The sequence below is a fragment of the Ruditapes philippinarum genome, unplaced genomic scaffold (assembly GCF_026571515.1).
Source record: "Ruditapes philippinarum isolate M1 unplaced genomic scaffold, ASM2657151v2 ctg11057_1_1_1_1, whole genome shotgun sequence".
In the NCBI taxonomy this organism is placed as follows: Eukaryota; Metazoa; Mollusca; class Bivalvia; order Venerida; family Veneridae; genus Ruditapes; species Ruditapes philippinarum.
Window position 1 is genome coordinate 6,133 of NW_026864399.1, and position 25,349 is coordinate 31,481.

Below are 25,349 nucleotides of genomic sequence, written 5' to 3' on the forward strand. Positions count from 1 at the left end.
ACCGTCTGCGTTGTAATCAATTTTTGTCAATTCTTTTATTAAAATGGTAATATCAATTTCAAAAAGTTCCAAGATATGGTTGTTTTGTGTAATTATCATACATACGATGCGATGCCAGTGTATCTAGGGGTAGTTTTGAGTACATATGTAGTGTTATAATCAAAATTAGGCAAAAGTGGCGTCCCCTCGTCAAACTGTACAGAAGTGTTTGCATAACTGGTCATGATTTGCACCCCATGCGTGTAATAAGTTGGAAGAGTACATATGTGGGCTCCAGTCTCACTAGGTGTTATCAGTAGAACATAAAAACATAACGTACAAATAAGTCACAAACTTACCGACACCAGCAAAAATCTATCCAACAGCCATGTTTTTCCACCGCTTCTGCGACGAAATCTCCATCGCCGCACCGGTAGACCCACCGCTTCTGCGAAAGCTATGGCCAGTGTGGTATGTCCAGCCTGGCTTGGTTCTATTTTGGTTAATTTATTTCGGTCCCGGCAGTGTTAAAGGTGCAGTGTTGTTTACAGTTGTTATATTTACACGATTTCTTTTAGATCAAACGTGTCGGACTAGTAATCTAAGAATTGCTTGCTGTATGGGTTCAAATCCCGTTATGGGCAAGTCCTGGTTTCCTTGAGACTCATTGCATAGTACCCACTCCGTATTACCGGTGCCAGTGATAACAATTTGCAGCAGTAATGACAACATTCCAAAAACATTTACTGATTTCTACAATTACAAGGGCAGATAAGTCGTAAATGGGCTCGGTGACCCCCAGTTTTTGCTGAAAATGCTTTGCTTTTAATCTAATCATTTTAGGATATAAATGTTATCTGGGACAAATATCGCAAGTCCCATTAAAGAAGACAAGTTCTGTTCAATATCATTAAGATACTATAATTATACTATACAATCGTGGATTAAAGCTTTTCTGGGAAACCGCAGTCAGCAAGTCGTTGTAGATTGGGCAGCATCCACCATGGCTCCAGTGATCTCTCGTGTACTCCAGAGTCAGTACTTGGATCTCTTCTATTTTTGCTTTATATAAATGACCTACCTGCATCTATAAAGTCAAATATTCGCCTTTTTGCAGATGACTGCGTTATTTACAGATCTGTTCAGGCTTTGGCTGATACAGTACAGCTTCAGGAAGATCTATAGACAGTTTCTCATTATAATTATGTGTAGGAGCAGAAATGGAAGATGACTTTGAACACTAGTAAATGTCATACCAGCAATATAACGAGAAATCGCAAATTGATAAAGTTGTTCATACACTTCACGATTAGTCTCTGTCAGTTGTAACCTAATTAGTTGTATAAATAGTATCAATATTATAAAGTCAGCCAGAGCTTAGACTTCTTAAAACGTAGCATACATTCTTCCAAACCTTGTACTAAAGCAGCAGCTATACTTATACCCCCAACGCATGGACATATACATCATAAATGAAAGAAGTTTATGTGTTTTGACAAAGGATGTCGATACTGTACCGTATGGACTCGGCCCGGTGAATTTTCGTACTATTAGTTCTATAGTAAATCAGTCAAATTTGAGGTTTAATTCTGGATTCCAATGTTCTTGATGAATTATGTACTGTCTTCAACTTTAAACATTAACACTATCTAAGTCAAATGATGCCCAAAATATAATAGGTTAGCCATCTACTTTTTTCAGAAATCTTCATTCTGTTGTAACACTGTTTAAATTCACCACTTTAAAAACTCCTGACAGCTGGTGGGTAGTACATCTTTAATCCTTCCACCAACAAATGAGTTCCTGGAGAATACACAAAAAACAACTTTTAAAGTCATCATATAACACACAAAAACTACACACATGCAATAAATACACTTTAATTATGAACAATCTAACTAGAGATGACTTAAATTGGGCCATTTCATAATTTTAAAGAACTACTTTCTAGACTACAATGGGCTGGGTCTAATTCCGTACCGGGTTGAGACCTAAATGAATCCAAAATTTAAGTTAAGCCAAACTTTATACTCATTTCCTAGTAATTTAGTGTTATACAAATACAGTCATATAGGTTTGACATGTCTCTAACAAATTACATTAATGCGGTACAATTTCTTAAATATGAACCTTCATGCGAAAAGTCAGGCTCGGCCAATAGAATTTTACGCAAAAATTTATATTACAAATTCTGTCATATCTTTTGATTCTGTAAATGGATTTTCTTTGAATAAAGTTTAATGTTACCGGCTAATGTCATACAGTTACTTCTATGAAAGAATATGACCTTATTGCTTAAAAATTGTAATAGAAACTCAATTTCTTTAAATGAGAGCATGAAATTTTGGGTTAAAATACAAGTAATCACAATTAAGTGTGCTTTTTTCAAATTTTTTTCCTTCAATATTGTAATAAAACTTACTGATTATGATTTTTACCTATATACCATGGTAAATAAAGTAAAGAACCAACATACACACCCTACATTGTTTGCTTAAGATATCAATAAAGACAAACAGAGGTAATCTTAAGGTTAGCAAAGAGGTTACCATATCACCATGGGCTATGTCTTCTGACAAAGTAAGATTAGCCAACTCTCACACAAATAAGGCTTTAAAAAGATGACACATACTGTCCCCCACTTTAAATCATTGAGAAGTCTTAATATAGTCAGAATTAGAGAAATTTTCTCCTGAAATACATCAAAATAACTATCAAATATTACCCGAGCATTGGGAGGCGCTACCGCCAATAGCTGAAGTTTCAAACTAGACATAAGTTATTACCTTCTCAATGTGTCCTGACAAAGCTGCTGCCAAACAGAGCTGAAGGAGTCCTTCTATAGATCTTTACCAGGATAAGGTAAGGTCATATACTCAAACCCAGGCTTTGGTAACTGCATGGTCTGAAAAAATATGCAACACTAGTACATGCTTAAGACAATTATAAGGGGCATTTATGCTGTAATTCTAATAACTGAAAAAGAAAGAAAATAATGTCTTAATTAATAAATGGCTAGATTTGCTAATTCACACAGGAGAGCTTATATAAATATTGTGTTCTGAAAAATGCATGCCTGCATGAAAATAGCAGTTTAGACATTATAAACCTAACCTAATTTAACTGCTGTAGCAGCTACAGCAACAACAACAACAACAACAATTATATCAACTGTGTTATTCTAAATGAGCCAATTATCCATAAAATACACTGTTTAATGACTAGAAAATCTTTTATGTGTATATATTACTAGCAAATACATTCTGCAACACAGCAAAACATCAAGTTTCACTACACTGAAAATGCCTATATTTCCAAAATATAAATCACATTTGTCCTGTTCAATTGTTAGTTCTTCTTCATTAAAATACAGGACAATAGTGAATATTTGCATACTGATTACTACAGCATCAATCCTTTGCTGAAACATCAAAACATATAATGTGTGGTCCATATGAGCAATAGGCTACTATGGTGCTTGTTCGAATCCCATGGCCGGTGAATCTTGGGCCCCTTAGAGAGCTCTGGAATGGGCTTGCCAATCACTTTTTTTACCAATGTAACCAATCTGAAACCACACACTCCCCAATTCCTTCAATGCATAATTTATCCATAATTTAAGATGCATTTCTCTAAAAATTATCATTTTCTATATAAATCTTATAAAAATAAGCTAGATTTATAGCATATTGCTTAACACAGGTTGCAAAAATAAAATTTATCAGTTTATAAACTGCTTTTTACAAAATTTAAATTTCATTTTTTAATTCTAAATTTATTTTTACAGTTTTAATTAAATAAAATGTGGTTAATCTTTCATGCAAAAGCTCAGTACCCTTCTCCCTGCTTACTGACACAGTAGCAGACATCTACATTTGAAGGGGAGATAACAACAACAACATATGTCCCAATTTAAAATGTCAAATTTTAAAATTTGAAATAAAATTTAAAATTTTCAAACCTGTCAGTAATCCTTTATTTTCCTGAATTCTATTCATAAACACAACACTGATGCAAAGTTTCATCCATATCCATCAACCAGTTCCCATTTTTGACATTTCTTATCTTGGACTCGGCCCGGTGAATTTTCGTACTATTAGTTCTATAGTAAATCAGTCAAATTTGAGGTTTAATTCTGGATTCCAATGTTCTTGATGAATTATATACTGTCTTCAACTTTAAACATTAACACTATCTAAGTCAAATGATGCCCAAAATATAATAGGTTAGCCATCTACTTTTTTCAGAAATCTTCATTCTGTTGTAACACTGTTTAAATTCACCACTTTAAAAACTCCTGACAGCTGGTGGGTAGTACATCTTTAATCCTTCCACCAACAAATGAGTTCCTGGAGAATACACAAAAAACAACTTTTAAAGTCATCATATAACACACAAAAACTACACACATGCAATAAATACACTTTAATTATGAACAATCTAACTAGAGATGACTTAAATTGGGCCATTTCATAATTTTAAAGAACTACTTTCTAGACTACAATGGGCTGGGTCTAATTCCGTACCGGGTTGAGACCGTATTGACAACGTTGACAGTGCATGTCGGTATTGTACGGTATTGGTATAGGTTTTATCGAAATTCATTAAAACCGGATATAGGAAAATTGTATTCTGGGAGTTAAAACACAACAGAAATTTCAGAAAAAAAATTTTGCTGACATAATTTATTGATAAAGAAATACATTTTCTGAATAGACATGAGGTTCAAGAATAAGCACTAACTTTCTTTGTAAAAGAAAGCTCTACACGAGTGTCCAAACTTGATTTAACCTTTTAGCCTTTGAAAATATATGAAACATCGCTTTCGATTTTGATTTCAGCTGATTTTGGTCACAATTTGCGACGTTTATTGAAAGAAAAATGAGCCGAAATCAAGCCAGAAAAGATACCAAAATGAGGATTAGGGCATTCCCTGTAAGCATATTTGATAGGGCTGCAACGATACACTAAATGTTCGATTCGATTTCGATTTTAGACACTCCGATTCGATTTTTTTCGATTCGATACATTTCTGATTACTAATTTATCTTTGGTGTATAATTCTGCTTGTCTGCTCCAAAAGTGAGTGGCCTTCAACCTAGTGCTTTGCTTTTCTGTTGTAATATAACTATTATATAAACTTATTTGACTTAATAATTGTGTTTATGAGAATAAAAAGCTCTTGTCTATTTAGAAATAATTTTAATCAGGCAAATAATCATTCATCTCAGTTACATGACTATCACAGATACCTTCTGCTGACTAGGAATTTAACAAAGTATGTAAATTTTAATGTAAATAATAATGAACATTGAACAAAGTTTCACAAGGTTGTCAGAACTGATAATTCAGATATTCTGTTTATAATTCCCATAATATGTAAAATGAATAATCAATCCTAATGTCAGTGTTGTCACACAATACTTCTTAGTCTAGTAAACAATACAGAAAAAATGAAATTCATGAAATTATCACTTTTTTTCACACTTGACTAAGGAAATAATAATCAATCCCAATACTTACTGAAGTACTAATCAAACTTATTTTGGGAAGGCCAGGACACGGATAAAGTTAACCAAACAAGTCCACATCGTGTTTTCGTTTCATTGTTGCATTAAATTAGACGTACTGTCGGACTTTGGATATGACACGTCCGTAAAGCATATTTTGCAAGTAGCTTAATCCGTGTCCTGGCCTTCCCGAAACCCAAAGTGTTCGCAAACCTTTGATTTTAATTTTTTAGGAGGATTTTTTAATTTTATTTCATCAATATTTATGTTGATAGCCATTTTGATTTGTTTGCCGAAAATAAAACATTACGCGCCCACTGATTGGATGACTGAGTTTTAACTGGCCAATCGTATGCAACGTGATAAAGCGCGAAGGGAAAGGCTAAAACTCTCACTTTTTTCCATGTTTATTTTTGGGTGGGGAATCGAATCGAAAATGTTGTAGTTGGTATCGGGAATCGAATCGGCGCTCATAAAACCGGTTTTCGATGCATCGAAAGGTATCGTTGCACCTCTAATATTTGATTGATTGACATTTATTGCTGTTATATGTAAAATGTTATCTGTGTCTCAAAAGCATGCATATCCAGTGTTTCACATTAAAAGAAATCTTAGATTGCATTATTTTTGGCCGACAGCAAATTTAGAGAATATTAATTAATCATTTTTTTCTGCTAACATCTGATTTCTGCCAATTCTTCAAAAGTTCTTGCAAGGAAATAATTGCATGTCAAAGTTTCAGGCCTCAATGAATTTTTCGGGAGTCACTCGCCCTGCCCCTTCAAATTTACTCACCCTCCATAAATACACCCATAAACACTTTTCATATGAACTACGTGAATAACCCAGGGCTCATCCTGGGGGGAAATTTAGGGAGAAGTGACTTCCTCGCGAAAATTAGGGAGAAGGAAAACAACCCAATGTGTATGCATTAACATGCTTGGCTATACATCCTTTAATTATAATATAAACACAATTAACATCACTTATAATATTTCTCCAGTTTAATATGAAAAAGGCAAAGCCTCAAAGCGAGCTCGATGTACTTTTTACGAGAAATAGTATGAAATAATCGCTCATGCAGTAACGAGTGCGTGTGACGTCACACGTACTGTGTTAAATATGGCTCCGCCCCTGTCGTGAAATGAATAACGAGTTTTGAAAACATTTATTTTATTTCACTCTATAATTTTTCAAGCGAAATAAAGATTATTTAAAGTGAAATAAATGTAAAACTTAAAACGTTTGCGACATTAAAATAGCGTACTTGATTTGTTTGTTTTGCACGTGCTGTTAGGCGCTATATACATGACGTCACGTAAACAATACTTTAAACGTCTGTACAGCGTTAGCGACTGAATAAAAGATATTGGTGTTCGGATTCATTTTCTTAGTTAGACCATTTTCTTTCATTCTAAATAGTTTTCACAACAAAATTCGACAAAAAATTGTTTTTATTTATCAGATTTCAAACAAAATGGCGCCTTCGACTTTCATTTTTTATACACAGCTTCCGTTATTCTGGTTCCCTGTCCAATTATGGTTCCCATAGACGTGCACGGGTGACAAGTCTACACATCCGTTTTCAGTCAGAATTCCTCAGTTTTTATCGTTATCTTTAAATTCGAAAGGTTGCGATGTGTCCAATTCGGTACTTTGGACGAAAGTTTTCAAAACCATCAATTAGCAGGTACTCGCGTTACCGTAAAGCTCGCTTTGCGAGCAGGCCCTTCGGGCCAGCTCGTCGAGCTCGCTATTAATTAATAGTAGATTAATTAATAGTAGATCTGGCAATGGCATCTAAATGTTTTTGAGCTGCAAATATGAATAAAAACAAATTATTTTTGATATCTATTTATCAGCTATTTATTAGCTTTCTCTAAATATGTGTTTATATATTTTCATGTAGATTTGTTGATAATAATATGTTAGAAAAGATATGATGATAAAAATAACTTTATATTTTTACTTTCCTCACTTTAAATAATTAATAAATCTGTTCTGTTCTGTGCTGATTACAGAATTTTCTTTCAATATCCTTTACGTTGTAATGTCAGATTTATATGCATATAATTATGCTTATCGCATGGCTGTGAGCTTTTCCTTTGTTCTTTCCAACCCATTATACTCAGTACACTTCAATGAGCATTTCAAAACTGTATTGATATATAACAGTACAGTTTTTTCATTGATTCATATAGGAAAAAAAACTGTACTGTTATATATCGGTCTAGTTTTTTTCGCACCTTGTATATATCAATACAGTTTTTTCATAGAGGCTCCAATGGGGCAGTGGTAACGACCATTCCCAGTAGCAAAAAAACCCATAAGATAATAAAAAATGAAATCAATAAAATAAAATAAATATATAAATACAATGAAAAATATAAACAAAGATAATTAATGAAATGAAAGAAGCCCTTTAATCTTAAATCAATCTTGGTAACAGTATACAATCCGCCTCTTATATTAGATGTCTTTTGTATATTTTTTTTTGCGGCAGCGAAAACAACTTGAAAAACTGCCTTATGATAAATAACTGTAATGTAGCTAACGATTAATTTATTTATTTGTTTCTATACAAAAAAGAAAACATTATGCCATTGCGATAAAACAGTTATAGTATATGAAACTCGTTAGTTACGGGGGTATAACACTGGCTGGGGCGACATCTCGGGATGTTTCTGCAAAAAAATGTCTCGGCCTAACGGCCTCGCCATTTTTTAGCAGAAACACCCTTGATGTCGCCCCAGCCAGTGTTATACCCTCGTAACTAACTCGTTTCATATACTATAACTATTACTTATAAAACAATTTTCAAACATCGAAGAATATGTAAAATATGTACTGCAAACAATTGTGCACATTATATTTGATCACTAAAATTATATACATTCATTACTTATTGAAAAATTTGACTGAGAAATTATAGAAAATAAATTTCTAATTACCTCCCTTTATTTTCATGAAATGTTAAATTCGGTAATATCTTTATAAATAATGCTTTTTGAAATTTACAATATTGATAAATCTCACTGTCTACATCATACCAATCGCAAGATTTTTGCGAATTGGCTCTCTTAAATTTTCGCGTAGGTGTAACTATCAGAATCAGTAACTTTCTTACTGCTAGGTTTTGGAAATTTCGCCCTGTATCCATGACGTGAGCGACATAATTTTACAGTAAAAATTGATGTTAACGGACTGAAATGATTCAAAACTATGATCCGGTCGCTGATCATTAATGAAATTGATTATTTTTAATTGACTAACAGTTTTGTGATAGCCGTGAAAAATCCATTGCACATCGCCTTTACTCGGGTTAAAACCCCACCATCGAAGTGCATCGTGTAAATCAATTAGGGAAGATTGCACGTGTTTAGATAATCGGGGAAAAAACAATCTATAATTATCGCCAAATCCCGTATTAAACTCGCAAAACTGTCACACAAATATACCGTTTCGGGCCGATGCTCTCGTTATTTACTGTTTAGAGTAGGCGGTCTATCGCTTTGCTTACAGGTAGAAGGGTAGTATAAAGCGACGCTCTGATTGGATAATGATAATTAGCAGTCGTCATATGGGCGGATACAATCTCTGCTCTTTACATCGCCAATTAATTACTATTTGGGAATTAAGATTTTATCGGCGATGTTGACTTCTCTTTGATCAATCGGGAGAGCGAAATTGGAATATACTCGGCGAAGTTTTCGCCTGAATCGCCCTTCCGGATGAGCCCTGTAACCGAGGTATATCGAGTGAAAAAATACGAGTTGTTTCCCTTATCTTCGAGTAAAATTGATATCTCTTACGCTAAAACAATACAAATTAAGCCATTTTTAAACCGCTAGTTTGTGGTGATTAAATGTCTGATTTTAAAAATTATTACATCAATGGAAAGCTTGGGATCTTAGCTTTGCCACAGTATATAATTTTACATATCTTTTGTCACCAAAGTATTTAAATTAACTGTTAAACCTACCATATGTCAGACCATTTTACATACGATTTATACAGCGAGATACGCAACCGGTTATCTTTACTCGAAAACCTACTGATAAGAATAGCCTGTCGTCTGCTAGTTGGGGAAAGTGTTTATTGGTGTATTGTACTCACCTGCATTTTGACATACAAAATTTGTAAAAATCAAACATAAGATTCAAATTGACTACTTACCGGTCTTAAATTGGCTTTATAATCTTTTATTCTTGTGCATATATTACTTATCAGGCTATATCAGTAAATTGGCTTTATTCATGTACATACTGAATTTGTAATTTACAGACTTCCGGAAATTTAAAACATTTAACATCGGACATTTGGTCCGACATACCATGAAAATCTGTCAGACAGAAATGAAATCTGTCAGACCAAAAGATATTAAACAAAATTAAAGAAAAACTGGTGTTTGTATTTCTAAGACACTTTTTGTTTCTAAGACTCTTTTTGGTTCTAATTTTTTTTTGCACAGTCGGTACAGCGCATTTTCACCTCCTCCGTGTCATACACCAATCATTCATAGTCTTGCTTCCATTTGTCATTAAATTTTCTCTAGGGTCTTTTCTCTTCATCTTTTTACTTCTGTTTTGTTCTCTCCACTGATGTAGATTTTCGTTTCTTCCCAAGTTTGGCACATTTAGCGAAGCAATTTTTTATATGAGCGACTTCGATAACAGCTGAAAGACCGACCAATCCGGAATAAAGAATTTTCGGACCTAATCAAAATTTATCAGACATGTCCGTTGGACTGACATATTTCTGGAATACTTCTCAATGTTTTAATATATAATCTTCAACATAACCTGAATACTTATTTCATTAAATTCCATTCAGCTAAAATATTGACCTCACAGCTAAGTATAAAACATTGTCAAATGCTGCTATTGTTATGGAATTGATTCATCATAAGCATTCGTTAAAATTTTATACCTAGTCAATAGGTCAATTTCCAGTTTTCTTTGACAGGATTACGATTAAATTGGCGTCTGCAGTTTTTTACTGATAAGTTTTATTTACATTAAATGTTTAGAGAAACATCATTTGTTTCAGGAGATCAATTTTTTTCTCGCCCTACGCAAACTTTCACTTGCATATATATACAAGCGGGTGAGTGTATTTGTCAAGGTCTGTCATAGTGTAAATTAGATAGTGACTGGGATGTGAAATAACAAGTCAAGCTACTACCAACAAGATAATTGCAGTCTTATGTTGCAGTGTCTAAATTTGGAGATTTAGAGTATGTAATAGAAACAATGGAACAAATAGATTAATGAATAGCATGTGCTTTGAGTTCACAGGGCTCTCGAATGACACAAGTATCAGGGTCTTGTCTCGTGAAGATCAGAAAATGCATGACCTAGGCTATGATAAATTCTGCTCATGGATTAATTTATCTTGCAGGACTTTTGCATTGCACATCATTCCCTTCACATAACCTATCACTCACATAATAAAATAATTGTGACTCTGGCTGCCTCTTGTAAGTTGTAAAATTCGACAAGGGTCTTTTTTTCTGGCTTACTCAAGGTCAAAGAGAAGTCAATTTCATTGAAAATCTTATAACCTGATAGGCATGCCCATGTATGATGTCATTTAATTAGAGTGTCTCTTTTACTGTAACCAAACCTTGATGACCTCAAGAATAGGATATGTTAACATGTAATCTCCAAGTTTACCCATTGCCAGTGTAGCACATCCATTTTCAGTAAGGTTTAGAAAATGTTTGTGAATATAGACTCAGCAAGCCCAGTCACACAATAGTACTCATCTTTCAAACTTAAAGTCCTTAATTGCAAGTACGCACATTTATTGCCAATAAGGAATGAATGAAATTGGCAGCCAGTAACCAAAATAAATGCTTGTAGAATTAGACAAGCACATCTCTGAATAATGGCAAACTGTAAAATTTGCTAAATTTTCTGCAGAAATCTGATAGAAATTATTTTTTAAAGGGGCCACATTATAATTACTTACATATATGTTTACATTATGCGCTAATGAAAACACAAATTAGTGTTTGTAGGATGTATTAACACAAATAATCCAGGAAATTTCACTGCCACCATATTATTTTCTGCAGCACTCAGGTGAAAATAACTGTCCACATGAAAAGTAATGTTCAAGATAACATAAAAAAATTTGTAAATACTAATATTTATCAATATTAATAAATATTATGCTGTATTTGTTCCCAATGCATCAAATATTTATGATAACTCATCTTTATTTTACTAATTATGTAATAGAAAGAGCACCGAAACACGAGGTTATCTGATTTGTACGAGGGGGCGTAGCCCCCGAGTATTAATCAGATTACCGAGTGTTTTGGTGTTCTTTCTCTTTTGTATCATAGTCAAACATAAAAACACGTTCCCTGTTGTCACAGTATGAAACCCCGGCAAAAATGAACCAATGAACGAACATCTGAATATGATATTTCTGTCGCTTTGCCTTTCTCTGCCGTCACAATATGTAAACCCCAGCAAAAATGAGCCAATCAATGGGCATGCTCTGGAGTGCGGGTAACTAATACCCGCACTCCAGTTAACGCACTATGCATGTATATGTATACGATTTAACCCTGACACTTTTTCAACAGAAAGATCTCCAAACTATGATACAAATACCTATTTCTTCCATGGTAAAGATTACTTTAAAGGTTATACATTACATTTAAAAAAACAACAAAAACAGCATGCATGAAAAAAATGATTTTATCAAATTGACAAAAATTTTGGTCAGTCATTGACTCATAAGAGTCAGACCTTACTCAGAGCCCTGATTCATATTTTCATATGTAAGTAATAAGGAAAATACTTCTTCTAAGAAATCAACAACAGCATTAATGCAGAGTGATGAAATAATATATTATATATTTTGTGCCACTTGTTGGTTTTAAAGAAAATTATTTTAAATTGGGAAGAGGCCCTTTATGATAAATATAAAGAGACATCTTATAATAAATATGAATATTTCATCTGTTAAGGTGAAAAAATCAATACAAGTACTGCTAGCAAAAGTTTTATACATATTTGAGTCATGTAGCATGTAATCATAATGAAGATCCCCAGAATTATCAACAACATGTTATGTAAAATGTCTAATTTTCTTGTTTTGTACAGATGACTATGGATGAGAAGTATGTAGACAATATTTGGGCATTATTAAAAAATGCTATACAAGAAATACAGAAGAAAAATAACAGCGGTCTTAGTTTTGAAGAATTGTATAGAAATGCATACACCATGGTCCTACATAAACATGGCGAGAAACTGTACTCCGGTTTGCAAGAAGTTGTCACAGAACATCTAGTGAAAAAGGTAAAATTATGTAGACCTTTTAGATAGTTTCGTTGGAAATTTTAAATTACTTTAACCTGAACTGGTAATCTATAAATTTACTTATTCAGAACATTTTATTGTATATTTTTTAACATGATTTGATGACATCATAAGGAAATTGCATGAGAAAATGATGAGTTACAGTCAACTTACTCAACATAAATCGGTAAAAATTACCACAATATGTTAAAAAGCATGGGTTTCCTTATGCAAGATTAAATTATATTTCTTTTGTAAACACAAGATGTTGTATTTTTACACCAGTCATGAAAATATTGCACCTTGTGTTCACTGTGTGAAATACATGTACATTACATTTAAATTATAAAATGAACTAGCTATCTAGCTGAAAACTTTTGATTATATTCAGCTGTCTGCTTGTCTTGAAATAATTTATCCAGGTTTTTCTGACATCTATAAAAGGCTTGAAAGTTGCCGTATCACCAGGAACATTCTTCAAAAATTAAGGAAATATGTGTAAAGTTACATGTAGTAATGATTGTTACTAGTGATAGAAATCAGATGAAATTTGTCCCAATCGATCATCGGTTCAGTTGAATGGGACATAATCGATAACTTTTCAGATAAAGTCGCCTTAAAAAGAAATAGGGAGTAACATTTCTTCCCAAGGCACTTGATTACATTTAGCAACATGAACTTCATTTACTTTTAGCACTTTTCAACACAGTTTTAACCTTATTTAGTCATAAATTTACGAAATAGATTTTATTTTTCAATGGATGTCAAAAAATAACATTCACATCACATTATATTACTATTGTTTACATCACTTATTGATCCTGTTCAACTCCAAATTGTCTCTGAGATTATTTTTTGCGATCAGCGAGGTGTTCCTAAAAGAAAATTACCGTCAGAATTAATTCCCTTTGATACTTTAAACATTTTCGACAATGTCACAGAACACATTTTTGTGAATCGATTATTGTCGCTTTACATAAGAGTAACTGATCGGAACATCACTAATTGTTACTTATGTTTTTCAGGTACAAGTAGATGTACTTGCAGCATTAAACAATAATTTTCTACTAACATTGAACAGTGCCTGGAGTGATCATCAAACTTCTATGGTTATGATAAGAGATATACTTATGTATATGGTAAGTAAACGTTTCACTGTATACCTAAATAACATGAAATAAAGTGCTACAATAAAGTGCTATAAATTATAATATATAAATTGTCTTATCATTCTTTGTGAACTTCATGTAATTTCATAAGGTGATAAGATTTGTTTAAGTGTAATTTAATTTGTAAAAAAGTATAAAATCTGAAAAACTCTATATCATTGTTTTGAAAGTTCAGAGTAATGTTTGGTTCTCTTTCATAAAAGATTTGTGAAAATATCATGAAACTCCCACATTCATAAAATTTATCAAATTAAGGGTTTGTTTTGCAGATTAGTGAGGTTACATCTGTTGTTTTATTGGTTATTATGAGCCTTGAAAAGGTCTGAGCAAACTTTTAGGACATTAACAAAAAATAAGTTTATTAAGAAATAATATATCCTAAACAGTGATTTTATCGCCCAATAAAATCACTGTTTGGAGTTTGGATGCGAGGAATTATATCATGAGGGCATAGTCTGAGTGATGTAATGATATGTATCCGAACGACAAACAGTGATTTTATCAAGCAATAAAATTACGGATTTGGATATATAAAATAATATTATTTCAATTCTAACACAACATCAACAAACAAATGCTGCAGTACCTGATATTAAGCTAAATTGCGCCTGATTTGTTCCCTTACTTTTTTTCAGCGTGTTGCATTTTTTATCGGTTACTTCATATGTATTAAGGTTTATACGTCACATTTCTAAATATAGAACGTCAACAGTGATTTTATTGCATAATAACACACACTTTCAGTTCTTCTATGTTCAGTAGGGAAAACTGCGGGTCATTTTAGAATGTACTACAATACATGTAAGATGTCAACATTTAGTATGTTATAAGGAATGCTGATATTCACGTGTAAATTATGTTGTATAGCTTTTACTATAGAGATCTAATAAATTACTCTTTTTTTTAAAGGATAGAGTATATGTACAGCAGAACAATGTGGATAATGTGTATAATCTCGGACTAAAGATATTTAGAGATGAAGTAGTACGTTACCAGACAATTAATGAACATCTAAGACACACACTCCTAGATATGGTGGCAAAAGAAAGAAGAGGAGAAGTTGTTGATAGGTGACTTCCTTAATCCTAGTCTCGAAATAACAAGTTTTTAGCTCGACTATTCGCAGAATAATCGAGCTAATGCAGTCACCCATTTGTCGGCGTCCCTGTGGTTAAGTTTTTGTATGTAAGCTGGTATCTCCATAACTACTGAAGGGAATGGATTGAAACTTCACACACTTGTTCTCTGTGATTATCTAAGATGATTGGCACAAGTCCCATAACTCTGATTTGCTTTTTTACATAATTATGCCCCTTTTTCGACTTAGAAATTCTTGGTTAAGTTTTTGTATGTAAGCTGGTATCTCCATAACTACTGAAGGGAATGGATTGAAACTTCACACACTTGTTCTCTGTGATTATCTAAGATGATTGGCACAAGTCCCATAACTCTGATTTGCTTTTTTACATAATTATGCCCCTTTTTGCAGACTTCCCGAAAGTTGAAAAAAACTGTCAGACACACGGTCTGACAAACCATGAAAATCTGCCGGACCGAAACAAAATCTGTCGGACCAAATAAAATTGATCAAAATCAAAGAAAAACTTGTGTTTGTATTTCTAAGACACTGTTTTTTATTTTTTCGCCGTAAAAATCGGCACAATCCGTACAGCGCATTTTCATCTCCTCCCTGTCATACACCAATGATTCATGGTTATGCTTCCATTTTTCATTAAATTTTGTCTCAGGTCTATTCTTTTCATCCTTTTATTGCTGTTCTGCGCACTCTTCTGGCGTAGATTTTCGTTTTCCCCAGGTTTTGCACCTTTAGCGACGCCATTTTGTATACATGCGGCTTGGATAAAAGCCGAACAGTCGGACCGATCCGGAATAAAAAATTGTCGGACCTGATCAAAATTTATCGGACATGTCCGTCGGACCGACGTATTTCGGGAAGTCTGTTTTTGACTTAGAAATTCTTGGTTAAGTTTTTGTATGTAAGCTGGTATCTCCATAACTACTGAAGGGAATGGATTGAAACTTCACAAACTTGTTCTCTGTGAGTATCTAAGATGATTGGCACAAGTCCCATAACTCTGATTTGCTTTTTTACATAATTATGCCCCTTTTTCAACTTAGAAATTCTTGGTTAAGTTTTTGTATGTAAGCTGGTTTCTCCATAACTACTGAAGGGAATGGATTGAAACTTCACACACTTGTTCTCTGTGATTATCTAAGATGATTGGCACAAGTCCCATAACTCTGATTTGCTTTTTTACATAATAATGCCCCTTTTTCGACTTAGAAATTCTTGGTTAAGTTTTTGTATGTAAGCTGGTATCTCCATAACTACTGAAGGGAATGGATTGAAACTTCACACACTTGTTCTCTGTGATTATCTAAGATGATTGGCATAAGTCCCATAACTCTGATTTGCTTTTTTACATAATTATGCCCCTTTTTCGACTTAGAAATTCTTGGTTAAGTTTTTGCGTGTAAGCTGGTATCTCCATAACTACTGAAGGGAATGGATTGAAACTTCACACACTTGGTCTCTGTGATTATCTAAGATGATTGGCATAAGTCCCATAACTCTGATTTGCTTTTTTGCATAATTATGCCCCTTTTTCGACTTAGAAATTCTTGGTTAAGTTTTTGCGTGTAAGCTGGTATCTCCATAACTATTGAAGGGAATGGATTGAAACTTCACACTTTTGTTGTCTGTTATTATTTAAGATGATTGGCACAAGTCCCATAACTTTGATTTACTTTTTTGCATAATTATGCCCCTTTTTCGATTCATAAATTCTTGGTTAAGTTTTTGTGTGTAAGCTTGTATCTCCATAACTTCTGAAGGGAATGTTTTGAAACTTGAAGGGTTTGTACCTTTTCGGACAATTTTATGTATTCATATAGGTAAGCATTATTATACTCAATAAAACGCCCTTGTGACAAATTTTCGAATAGTCGAGCGTTACTGTCCTCCGACAGTTCTTGTTATATTACATATTTGATTATCTGTAAGTTATTTGTCCCATCCTATGGTTTAGACATCTTGACAAAGGCTTTTTTGTGCATTTTGCTTGATGAATGATTTTTGATAGAAAAATGGCCTTAATTTCACTATTACATGTACAAAGTAAATTGCATTTCTATTGTATGTCAAAATTAAAGTATTTGTTATGTCTCCCAAAAATTCTGGGAGATATATTGTTTTTGTTTGCATTAAGCTTGTCTGCTACCTCAGGTCAAACTCCTGGGGGGATTTCAACAAAACTTTAGAGGATTGATCAGTAAATCGTAGTTGTGCTTGCTGACATGTTCCGCTTCTCTGCACAAAATGCCTGCCAGAGCTAAAAAATCAAATCGTCTGGCTCCCACAGGTCAAACTGCTTTTGGGATTTACATCCTTAGAGTACATACGTGGGAGACTTATGTTTTTGTGACAAAATCCCCTTATAGTTGTGTTTTAAATTGAACATTTCATTTGTGTATATTACAGGGGAGCTGTAAAGAATGCATGTCAGATGTTGATGATTTTAGGAATAGAAACAAGACAAGTATATGTTGAAGATTTTGAACAACCTTTCCTCTCAGAATCCAGGGAATTCTACCAGGTATAACCTTTAATGTGGTGTAAGGATGAGGTGTAATGATAATACAGTTCCTTTTATATATTATATCTTTTTTTTATGAAGTAATATGAAAGTGTCTGACATGTATGATGTGATGTATACTAGAGGTTAGATTATAAGATGTGGTGTTTTATTTTGTTAAATCTGCGAAGAAGCTTTCCCCTTAATGGTGCTTAAAATTCAGAAATTTCATGGTTTAACCATTTTTATCCTGCATTCTACTTAATGTCACTGCTAAAGAATTCAGAAGTTGTTTTCAACAGGGTCAGAGAAAAAGCAATTTTTTCCCTTTAAATGCTTGTACATTAAAATTGAGTTCCAGATTAAAAGCTTAGATCACACAAAGGTTATATACTTCAGGTGAACATAAATTCTTTAAATTAATAGGAGAATATTGGACATATTTTAGGCTGAGAGTCAGAAGTTTTTAGCAGAGAACAGTGCATCAATGTATATAAAGAAAGTTGAAGCTCGTATAAATGAGGAGGCTGAGAGAGCTACACATTATCTTGATAAAACAACAGAGGAGCCAATAGTTAAAGTTCTAGAGGAGGAATTGATTAGCAAGCATATGAAAACCATTGTTGAGGTGAGTCATTATACCCTCAGTCCCCCTGGTTCCCACATCTAAAGTTGTAAGGGGAGTTTACTGGTTTATACAGTCATATAAATAACAAAGTTGTTGCCAATTTCAGCAAAATTCAAGGAATTAACTTTAGTTTAAATTAACCTTAAAAGGTCATAGTCAAATTGTTTATGATATGTGCAAGTTGACATCATGTTAGTTACTGCTGTCAAGGTACATTAAATTTGGTTGATTGGTTTTGCAGAACAATTCTGGACACTATAATATACAGTGTTTTTCAGTGGTCATGTGATATTCATGCTTGAAAAGATAATTATTAGACTCTAATTATTCCCACATATTATAATTGTTATTTTCTAAAATTGAAAAATATAAATGTATATAACTGTATTACAGATGGAGAACTCTGGGGTTGTACATATGCTCAAAAACAACAAAACAGATGGTATGTATGCTCTATATAAAATTTATTTATATCTGAGGCCTAAGATAAAATTATAAATATGTTTGTTTTTAGCGAGACCTTGGGGAGTTTTAAAAGTCCCATGTCTATAAAAAAAATAAAAGATTCATTAATCGTGAAATAAAGTATTTTTCTCAAAATTTTACATAAAAGAATTAGATCATTGACCCACAAATGTTAGTGTCAACACATATAAAATAGCAGAAAACAGTTTTAGATATATTACCATCTATTGAAAATCAGGTAGAATTATGTGTTTATTTCTTTGCTATTAAGTAATAATGCACAAAAATGTGATTTGTGTTGAAAGTTTTTGCTACTTATATAGAGATATATGTGTCACGAAAGGGCATCAAAAGAAATTATAGATGTAAATAGGCATCTGAATCAGCATCTAATTATAGATAGAGCTATTCTTAGGTGAAAGTTATCTCTTATAATTGTCAAAGTAAAAAATCACACAAATTGCATTTTTTGTAACTTTAATTATGGTTCTAATTAAATCATTTCTAAATGCATGATTTTGTGTATTTGTCATACATTATAATAATAAATTATGTATAAACGTGGCAATTTTACATGAAAATTTGCAGATTTAAATTTGTTCTTAATTCAATCTGAATGCATTTTCATGTGCAATTAAAAGTAGTTAAGTCAACAATAAAAGTTAGATTTTATCAGATATAAAAACTATAAACAGTTTGTCTGTAGTATAAGGAAGTATTTTCATTGTCAAAGGATAAATAAGACAAAAAAAATCAGAGAAGTTAAGTGGTCTTTGCACATTGATATTGAAAGTTTAGTTTAAAAAGAAGACAACTTTTTATCTTGAAATGACTGTACATGATGACCTTTAGTCCTTTAATCATGTTGACAACATGTAAAATTAAATGAAGTGCACTCACTGACTGACAATTTGTTATAAACTTGAGTTATAAAAGATATTTTATACTCGGTCACACTATATCTTAATACTAAAACAAACTGTTGTAATAAACTTCCTGCTTAGTATTCAATGAACACTACTTAAACATTACAAAAACTAAGAGACTTTGTTCTATTGACATTTCTTTTTTTTTAATTAGAATATTAATAAGTGGTCATTCTTGCAATTTGTAAAACAATCATAGATGGTTTCAAACTGACTCTGCGTCTTTTGTCAAATTTTTAAGTACTCTTGCACCAAATCACTTTGCCCACTACAGTCATCAAATTGAGAACTAGCCAGGTGGCCCATGGCCAGTAAAAATTAGTCGGGCCAGTGAAAATTTTAAGAACATTTAGTTAAATATATTGTAGAATAAATTCAAAACTGGACTTCTGACTAGTAAATTCAAAATCTTAAATTCATTGACTGCCACTATGCTATTGCTTTGAATCCAGCAAGGGTCTTTGATATTTTTTATATAAGGAACTTATCCGACAAGCTAACAGGATACGGAAATTCTGAATCTTTTATTTTTATAATATAATAGTTTATTGCAGTTTCAGCACCTACAATGATTCCATTTCAATATTAACGTTATATATGTATCAGCTAGGTACTACAACAATATGTTTGTATATTGTAGATTTATGTTGTATGTACAAACTGTTGGTACGAGTACCAAATGGTTTAAAGACAATGTGTACATGTATCAGTGGTTATCTACGAGAGCAGGGCAAAGCTCTGGTATCTGAGGAAGGTGAAGATGGCAAAAATGCTATCACATATGTACAGGTAAATAGATACACATTCCTTAATTCCATAGCCTTTTGTTGGTTTTACTTTATGTGAGATTTAGTTTAAAGTATTGTACCTAATTTTAGCATTATTAAAAATCTTGTCAGTCTATACTGAAAACATTTCTAGTACTAATAAAAGTGTAGCTTCAGTTAATGTGAATTAAGAAGTGAGTCAGTTCCATTGTTTCTGTCATCTAGGTTGAATGGATGTATTACATTATATTATAAACTTTAAAGTTAATTCAGTATATGTTTTGAATGATTTCAGAATCTACTTGATTTAAAGGATAGATTTGACCATTTCCTGCATGAGTCATTCAGCAATGATAATCTATTTAAGAAGATGATATCAAGTGACTTTGAGTATTTTATAAACCTGAATGCCAAGTCCCCGGAATTTCTGTCCCTCTTTATAGATGATAAACTGAAAAAGGGAGTAAAAGGGGTATGTAATCTTTGCTGTATATTTTATTACGCATTTAAAGTGTAATATGACAAGTATAAATTGTCATGACATTTGTTTTTTAATGTGACATTGTTAAACAAAGTTAATTTTGCCTATAAAAGGGAAGCTTTTGTATTTGTTTAAATCAAGATTACAATTATGTATATGTCTAATAGATGACATCTTTATATATGTAGATGACAGAGCAGGAGATAGAGACTGTGTTAGACAAGAGTATGGTATTATTCCGTTTTCTACAAGAGAAAGATGTGTTTGAGCGATACTATAAACAACATCTGGCACGTAGATTACTGCTCAATAAGAGTGTTTCTGATGACTCAGAGAAGAATATGATCTCCAAGTTAAAGGTAAAACATGTTCTCCAAGTTAAAGGTAAAACATGTTCTCCAAGTTAAAGATAAAACATGTTCTCCAAGTTAAAGGTAAAACATGTTCTCCAAGTTAAAGATAAAACATGTTCTCCAAGTTAAAGGTAAAACATGTTCTCCAAGTTAAAGATAAAACATGATCTCCAAGTTAAAGGTAAAACATGTTCTCCAAGTTAAAGGTAAAACATGTTCTCCAAGTTAAAGGTAAAACATGTTCTCCAAGTTAAAGATAAAACATGATCTCCAAGTTAAAGGTAAAACATGTTCTCCAAGTTAAAGGTAAAACATGTTCTCCAAGTTAAAGGTAAAACATGTTCTCCAAGTTAAAGTTAAACATGTTCTCCAAGTTAAAGAAAAAACATGATTTCGAAGTTAAAGATATAGCATGATCTCTAAGATAAAGATAAAACATGATCTCCAAGTTAAAAATAAAATGTGACCTCCAAGTTAAAGGTAAAAACGGCCTCCAAGTTCAAAGTAAAACATGATCTCCAAGTTAAAAATAAAAAAATGTCTCCGAAGTTAAAACATGATCTCCAAGTTAAAAATAAAAAAATGTCTCCGAAGTTAAAACATGATCTCCAAGTTAAAAATAAAAAAATGTCTCCGAAGTTAAAACATGATCTCCAAGTTAAAAATAAAAAAATGTCTCCGAAGTTAAAACATGATCTCCAAGTTAAAAATAAAAAAATGTCTCCGAAGTTAAAACATGATCTCCAAGTTAATGATAAAACATGATCTCCAAGTTAAAACATGAGCTCCAAATTAAAGGTAAAACATGGACTCCAAAGTAAACAGAACATTGGTTTTCCTTCTCCAGTATTAGAGGATAGTAACGTTATAGTTATTAGAGATTTTATGCCCCACTACTTTGCTGTCCATGGGTAGACTGACATAACGGTGGACTGTGAGGGTATTCTATAGATACATTTCTAGTTTTCACTCACTACCCACCCATTCATCATAAATAGCTCCTATTATAATGAACATTGCTTTAATATTGGAATGTAAAATGTATTTATCCTTATATACAGACTGAATGTGGCTGTCAATTTACATCAAAACTGGAAGGAATGTTTAAAGACATGACCGTGTCAAATGGCTATATGGAGGAATTCAGGGGCTTTATAAACCAAGCTAATGTAGGTGCTTAAATAAAATCTCGAAAATGTTTTATTTATATCTCGCAAATTTAAAAACTTTTTAGTTTTTGTGAAATCTGTGTAATAGTGCAATTTTTTCTTTGGATCAAAGTGCAAAATATATCAAAAGTAGTTTTTCTGAAGTTTTTAACCATACATATAAATTATTTACAAAACTTGAATTATTCATCATTCTAACAACCTCTGTAATGAACACTTGTGACTCATACAGGAAGTTACTTGACAGTTCTTAACTTAGATATTATAGAGTGTGCTAACAACAATAATTACATCCTGAAATATAAGATCACATTTATTGTGTTTTACATTAATACATTTCTATATTTTGTCTTTACACAGCAAGTTTGTAAAGATTAAATAAAGTCCTGTGCTAGTTCTCTATTTATATATAAAGTTGAGTTGGTAAACTTTGAATGTATTTTATATTAATATATGTTACAGGTAAATTTACAGGGAGTAGATTTAACTGTGAGAGTACTCACTACAGGATACTGGCCCACCCAATCTGCCACACCTAAGTGTAATATACCACAGGCTCCTAGATCTGCCTTCGAACAGTTCAGAAGGTACGGACAAAGTCATAGTTCATTGAGATAACATTTTCAATTTATGTTTAAGAAATAGGACTTGCCTTTAATTTAAAGGTTGATCATAAATTTCCAGCCAAGTATTTGGAAAAGTCAACTGAAATAGACAACTTTCTTTTAAGAGAAACAATTATAATGAGTGTCAGTCTTTCCGAAAGACCGTCGGACCGTCGGCCCTGACCGGTAAAAAATCAGAAGGTCCGATAAAAATATATGTATTGACGGCCCGACGGTCCGGTAAAAATTAAGGATTTATAAAAACCTTATACATTCAACATTTTGCAAAGGCCGATCATTTACCTACATTCAAAACAAATCAAAATAGTGTCATTACACAATATAAGCTCGTGCAATGCTTGTCAACTGTTATGCATTCTCATAATGCAAACTTTAATGTAACAACGTAAGATAAAAATATCCGACAACTAGTACAATTAAAAGTCAATAAGCAGCCGTGTAAATTACATAAGCGGCCCAGATGTGAAAGGTCACCCGCTATTAGTTTGTTTACACAGATGAAAGTGTCACAGTCAGTGTATTAATTGGAACAATTTACGTCTTTAATCCACAGACTTAGAGAAATGCTAAATTACACGTGTGCTCAACTGGTGTTTAGCCAAGATGTTGACAAAAATTAAACTATACTGTGAAGGTACCAAAATCATTGAACAATTAATCTGTCAACTTCACTAAATTACCGATATATATAATTCTGTTTACATATGCCAGACTTTTGCTGAAATTTACCCTCTCATTTTGCTAGTATATAGTCTGTATGAAATTAAAGTTTAAATAGCAAAATCAATTGAATACTGTACATGTATAACAATATTTATGTTTACTTTTTGATTGTGGTGAAAAAAGATAACTTCACTTCGTTGATAATACAATTTTCTTTTTGTACACAAATTTTTTGACTGCTGACACTTCACACTTATCAAATGACTCAAAATGCTATACCAATCAGGTTTTTTTCGGTCCAGTAAAATCATGTTTGGTCCAGTAAAAATTTTCAGTTTACAGGACCTACTGTCCAGTAAAACTCAGAAGTCTTTCGCATAGACTGTAGTGTTAGAAAGTGAATGTTGCCAAAATTAAATAAATGATCATGATTGGATGTTAACAACATAGTCAGCATCAATATTTGATAATGTGGATCACTTTGAATATGTGTAAAGAAGGGTTAAAAAATATTTTGGGTATGTTTGGGTTTTGGTTTTGTAAATTTTGAATAATGTACAAAGAACTTCTACTATGCTTCAAAACAAGTGTTTTTAGCTCTCCTGTCACAAAGTGAAAAGGTGAGCATTTGTGATAGCTTTTCGTCTGGCGTCCATTTGCACTACCGAATAGAGTTAAAGGGCCATCTTACTGTAAACAGAACAATAGAGGTCATTCTGTAACAATAGAAGAAGGGGCAAGTGCAGAGTTTTTATATTTCAGGGCTGTCATCACCCTCTTGTTTGTTGTTTTAATTTCCATTTAGATTTTAGATTTTTTTTCAATTATGTGCATTTTGTTGATACAGGTTTTACCTAGCCAAGCACAGTGGTAGACAGTTAACCTTACAACCACAGCTTGGGTCAGCTGATCTGAATGCAGTATTTTATGGTGTAAAGAAAGAGGACTCGAGTGAAAGTGTTGGTGCCAGCTCATCTAAAGGTCCAAGAAAACATATAATACAAGTGTCCACATACCAGATGTGTGTATTGATGCTGTTTAACAATAGAGATAAATGGACATACGAGGTCTGTACATGCTAGTTATAGTGTTTTATCTTTTAGTGAATATATTCAAGATATCTTACATTGAATATATTCAAGAGGACTTCACTGATGAAGTAAAATAAAGACCACACAATTGAAATCATTTGCCCCAAACATATAAGTTTTAATTGTATTTTCATGGTTTTGAACTTATTTGTAAGGTGGCTATAAGTCTAGCTTGGAGATTGTTGTTGTTTTTTATAGGTGCTCAGTTTCATAAAAATGTGAAACAAAGACAATAACAGTGTTTTGTGTAGTTGGCTCAGAAAAGAAATGAGTTAGATTTAATGGAAGTTATAATTACAGTTTAAATGCTAATTCTGACTTGTGTTATGTTAATCTATATTAATTCTCTACCTCTTATTAAGATGAATTATGTAAAGAATATTGAGTTGTAGAGAAATGACTTATACTTGGTTCTGAACTCAGTATACATGTAGGGTTATATACTAGATAATGTCAACACAATGAAAATGTGAGGTATTTGTTTTGTATTATAAACAGAATGTCTGTATAATATTATTGTATGTTTTATTTGGACATTAGGAGATAAGAAGTGAGACTGATATACCAGAGAAAGATTTGTTGAGGGCAATACAGTCACTAGCTGTTG

The 25,349-nt window shown here is 32.6% G+C and overlaps 1 protein-coding gene and 1 long non-coding RNA gene across 3 annotated transcripts; one reads left to right on the top strand and one right to left on the bottom strand.

The window, feature by feature from the left end:
* Positions 1-1,486: 1,486 nt before the first annotated feature.
* On the bottom strand, positions 1,487-4,506 carry LOC132725453 (uncharacterized). 2 transcript variants are annotated; one of them, XR_009625057.1, is made up of 3 exons: positions 3,941-4,506; positions 2,766-2,884; positions 1,487-1,782 (listed from the first exon to the last, which is right to left on the bottom strand). It is a non-coding gene; the product is annotated as an uncharacterized LOC132725453 (long non-coding RNA). The 2 variants fall into 2 exon arrangements; XR_009625058.1 differs by lacking the exon at positions 3,941-4,506 and adding an exon at positions 3,376-3,519.
* A 76-nt stretch (positions 4,507-4,582) lies between these two features.
* LOC132725452 (cullin-3-like) lies at positions 4,583-25,349 on the top strand (the record flags this gene model as incomplete). Its single annotated transcript, XM_060710590.1, is given in 14 exon segments — positions 4,583-4,914; positions 12,611-12,808; positions 13,834-13,947; positions 14,887-15,047; positions 17,480-17,594; positions 18,022-18,201; positions 18,595-18,643; positions 20,233-20,381; positions 20,655-20,831; positions 21,029-21,199; positions 22,255-22,362; positions 22,825-22,949; positions 24,499-24,718; positions 25,283-25,349. Coding segments are annotated over 14 exon segments (1,888 nt in total), but the record flags the coding sequence as incomplete, so codon positions are not given.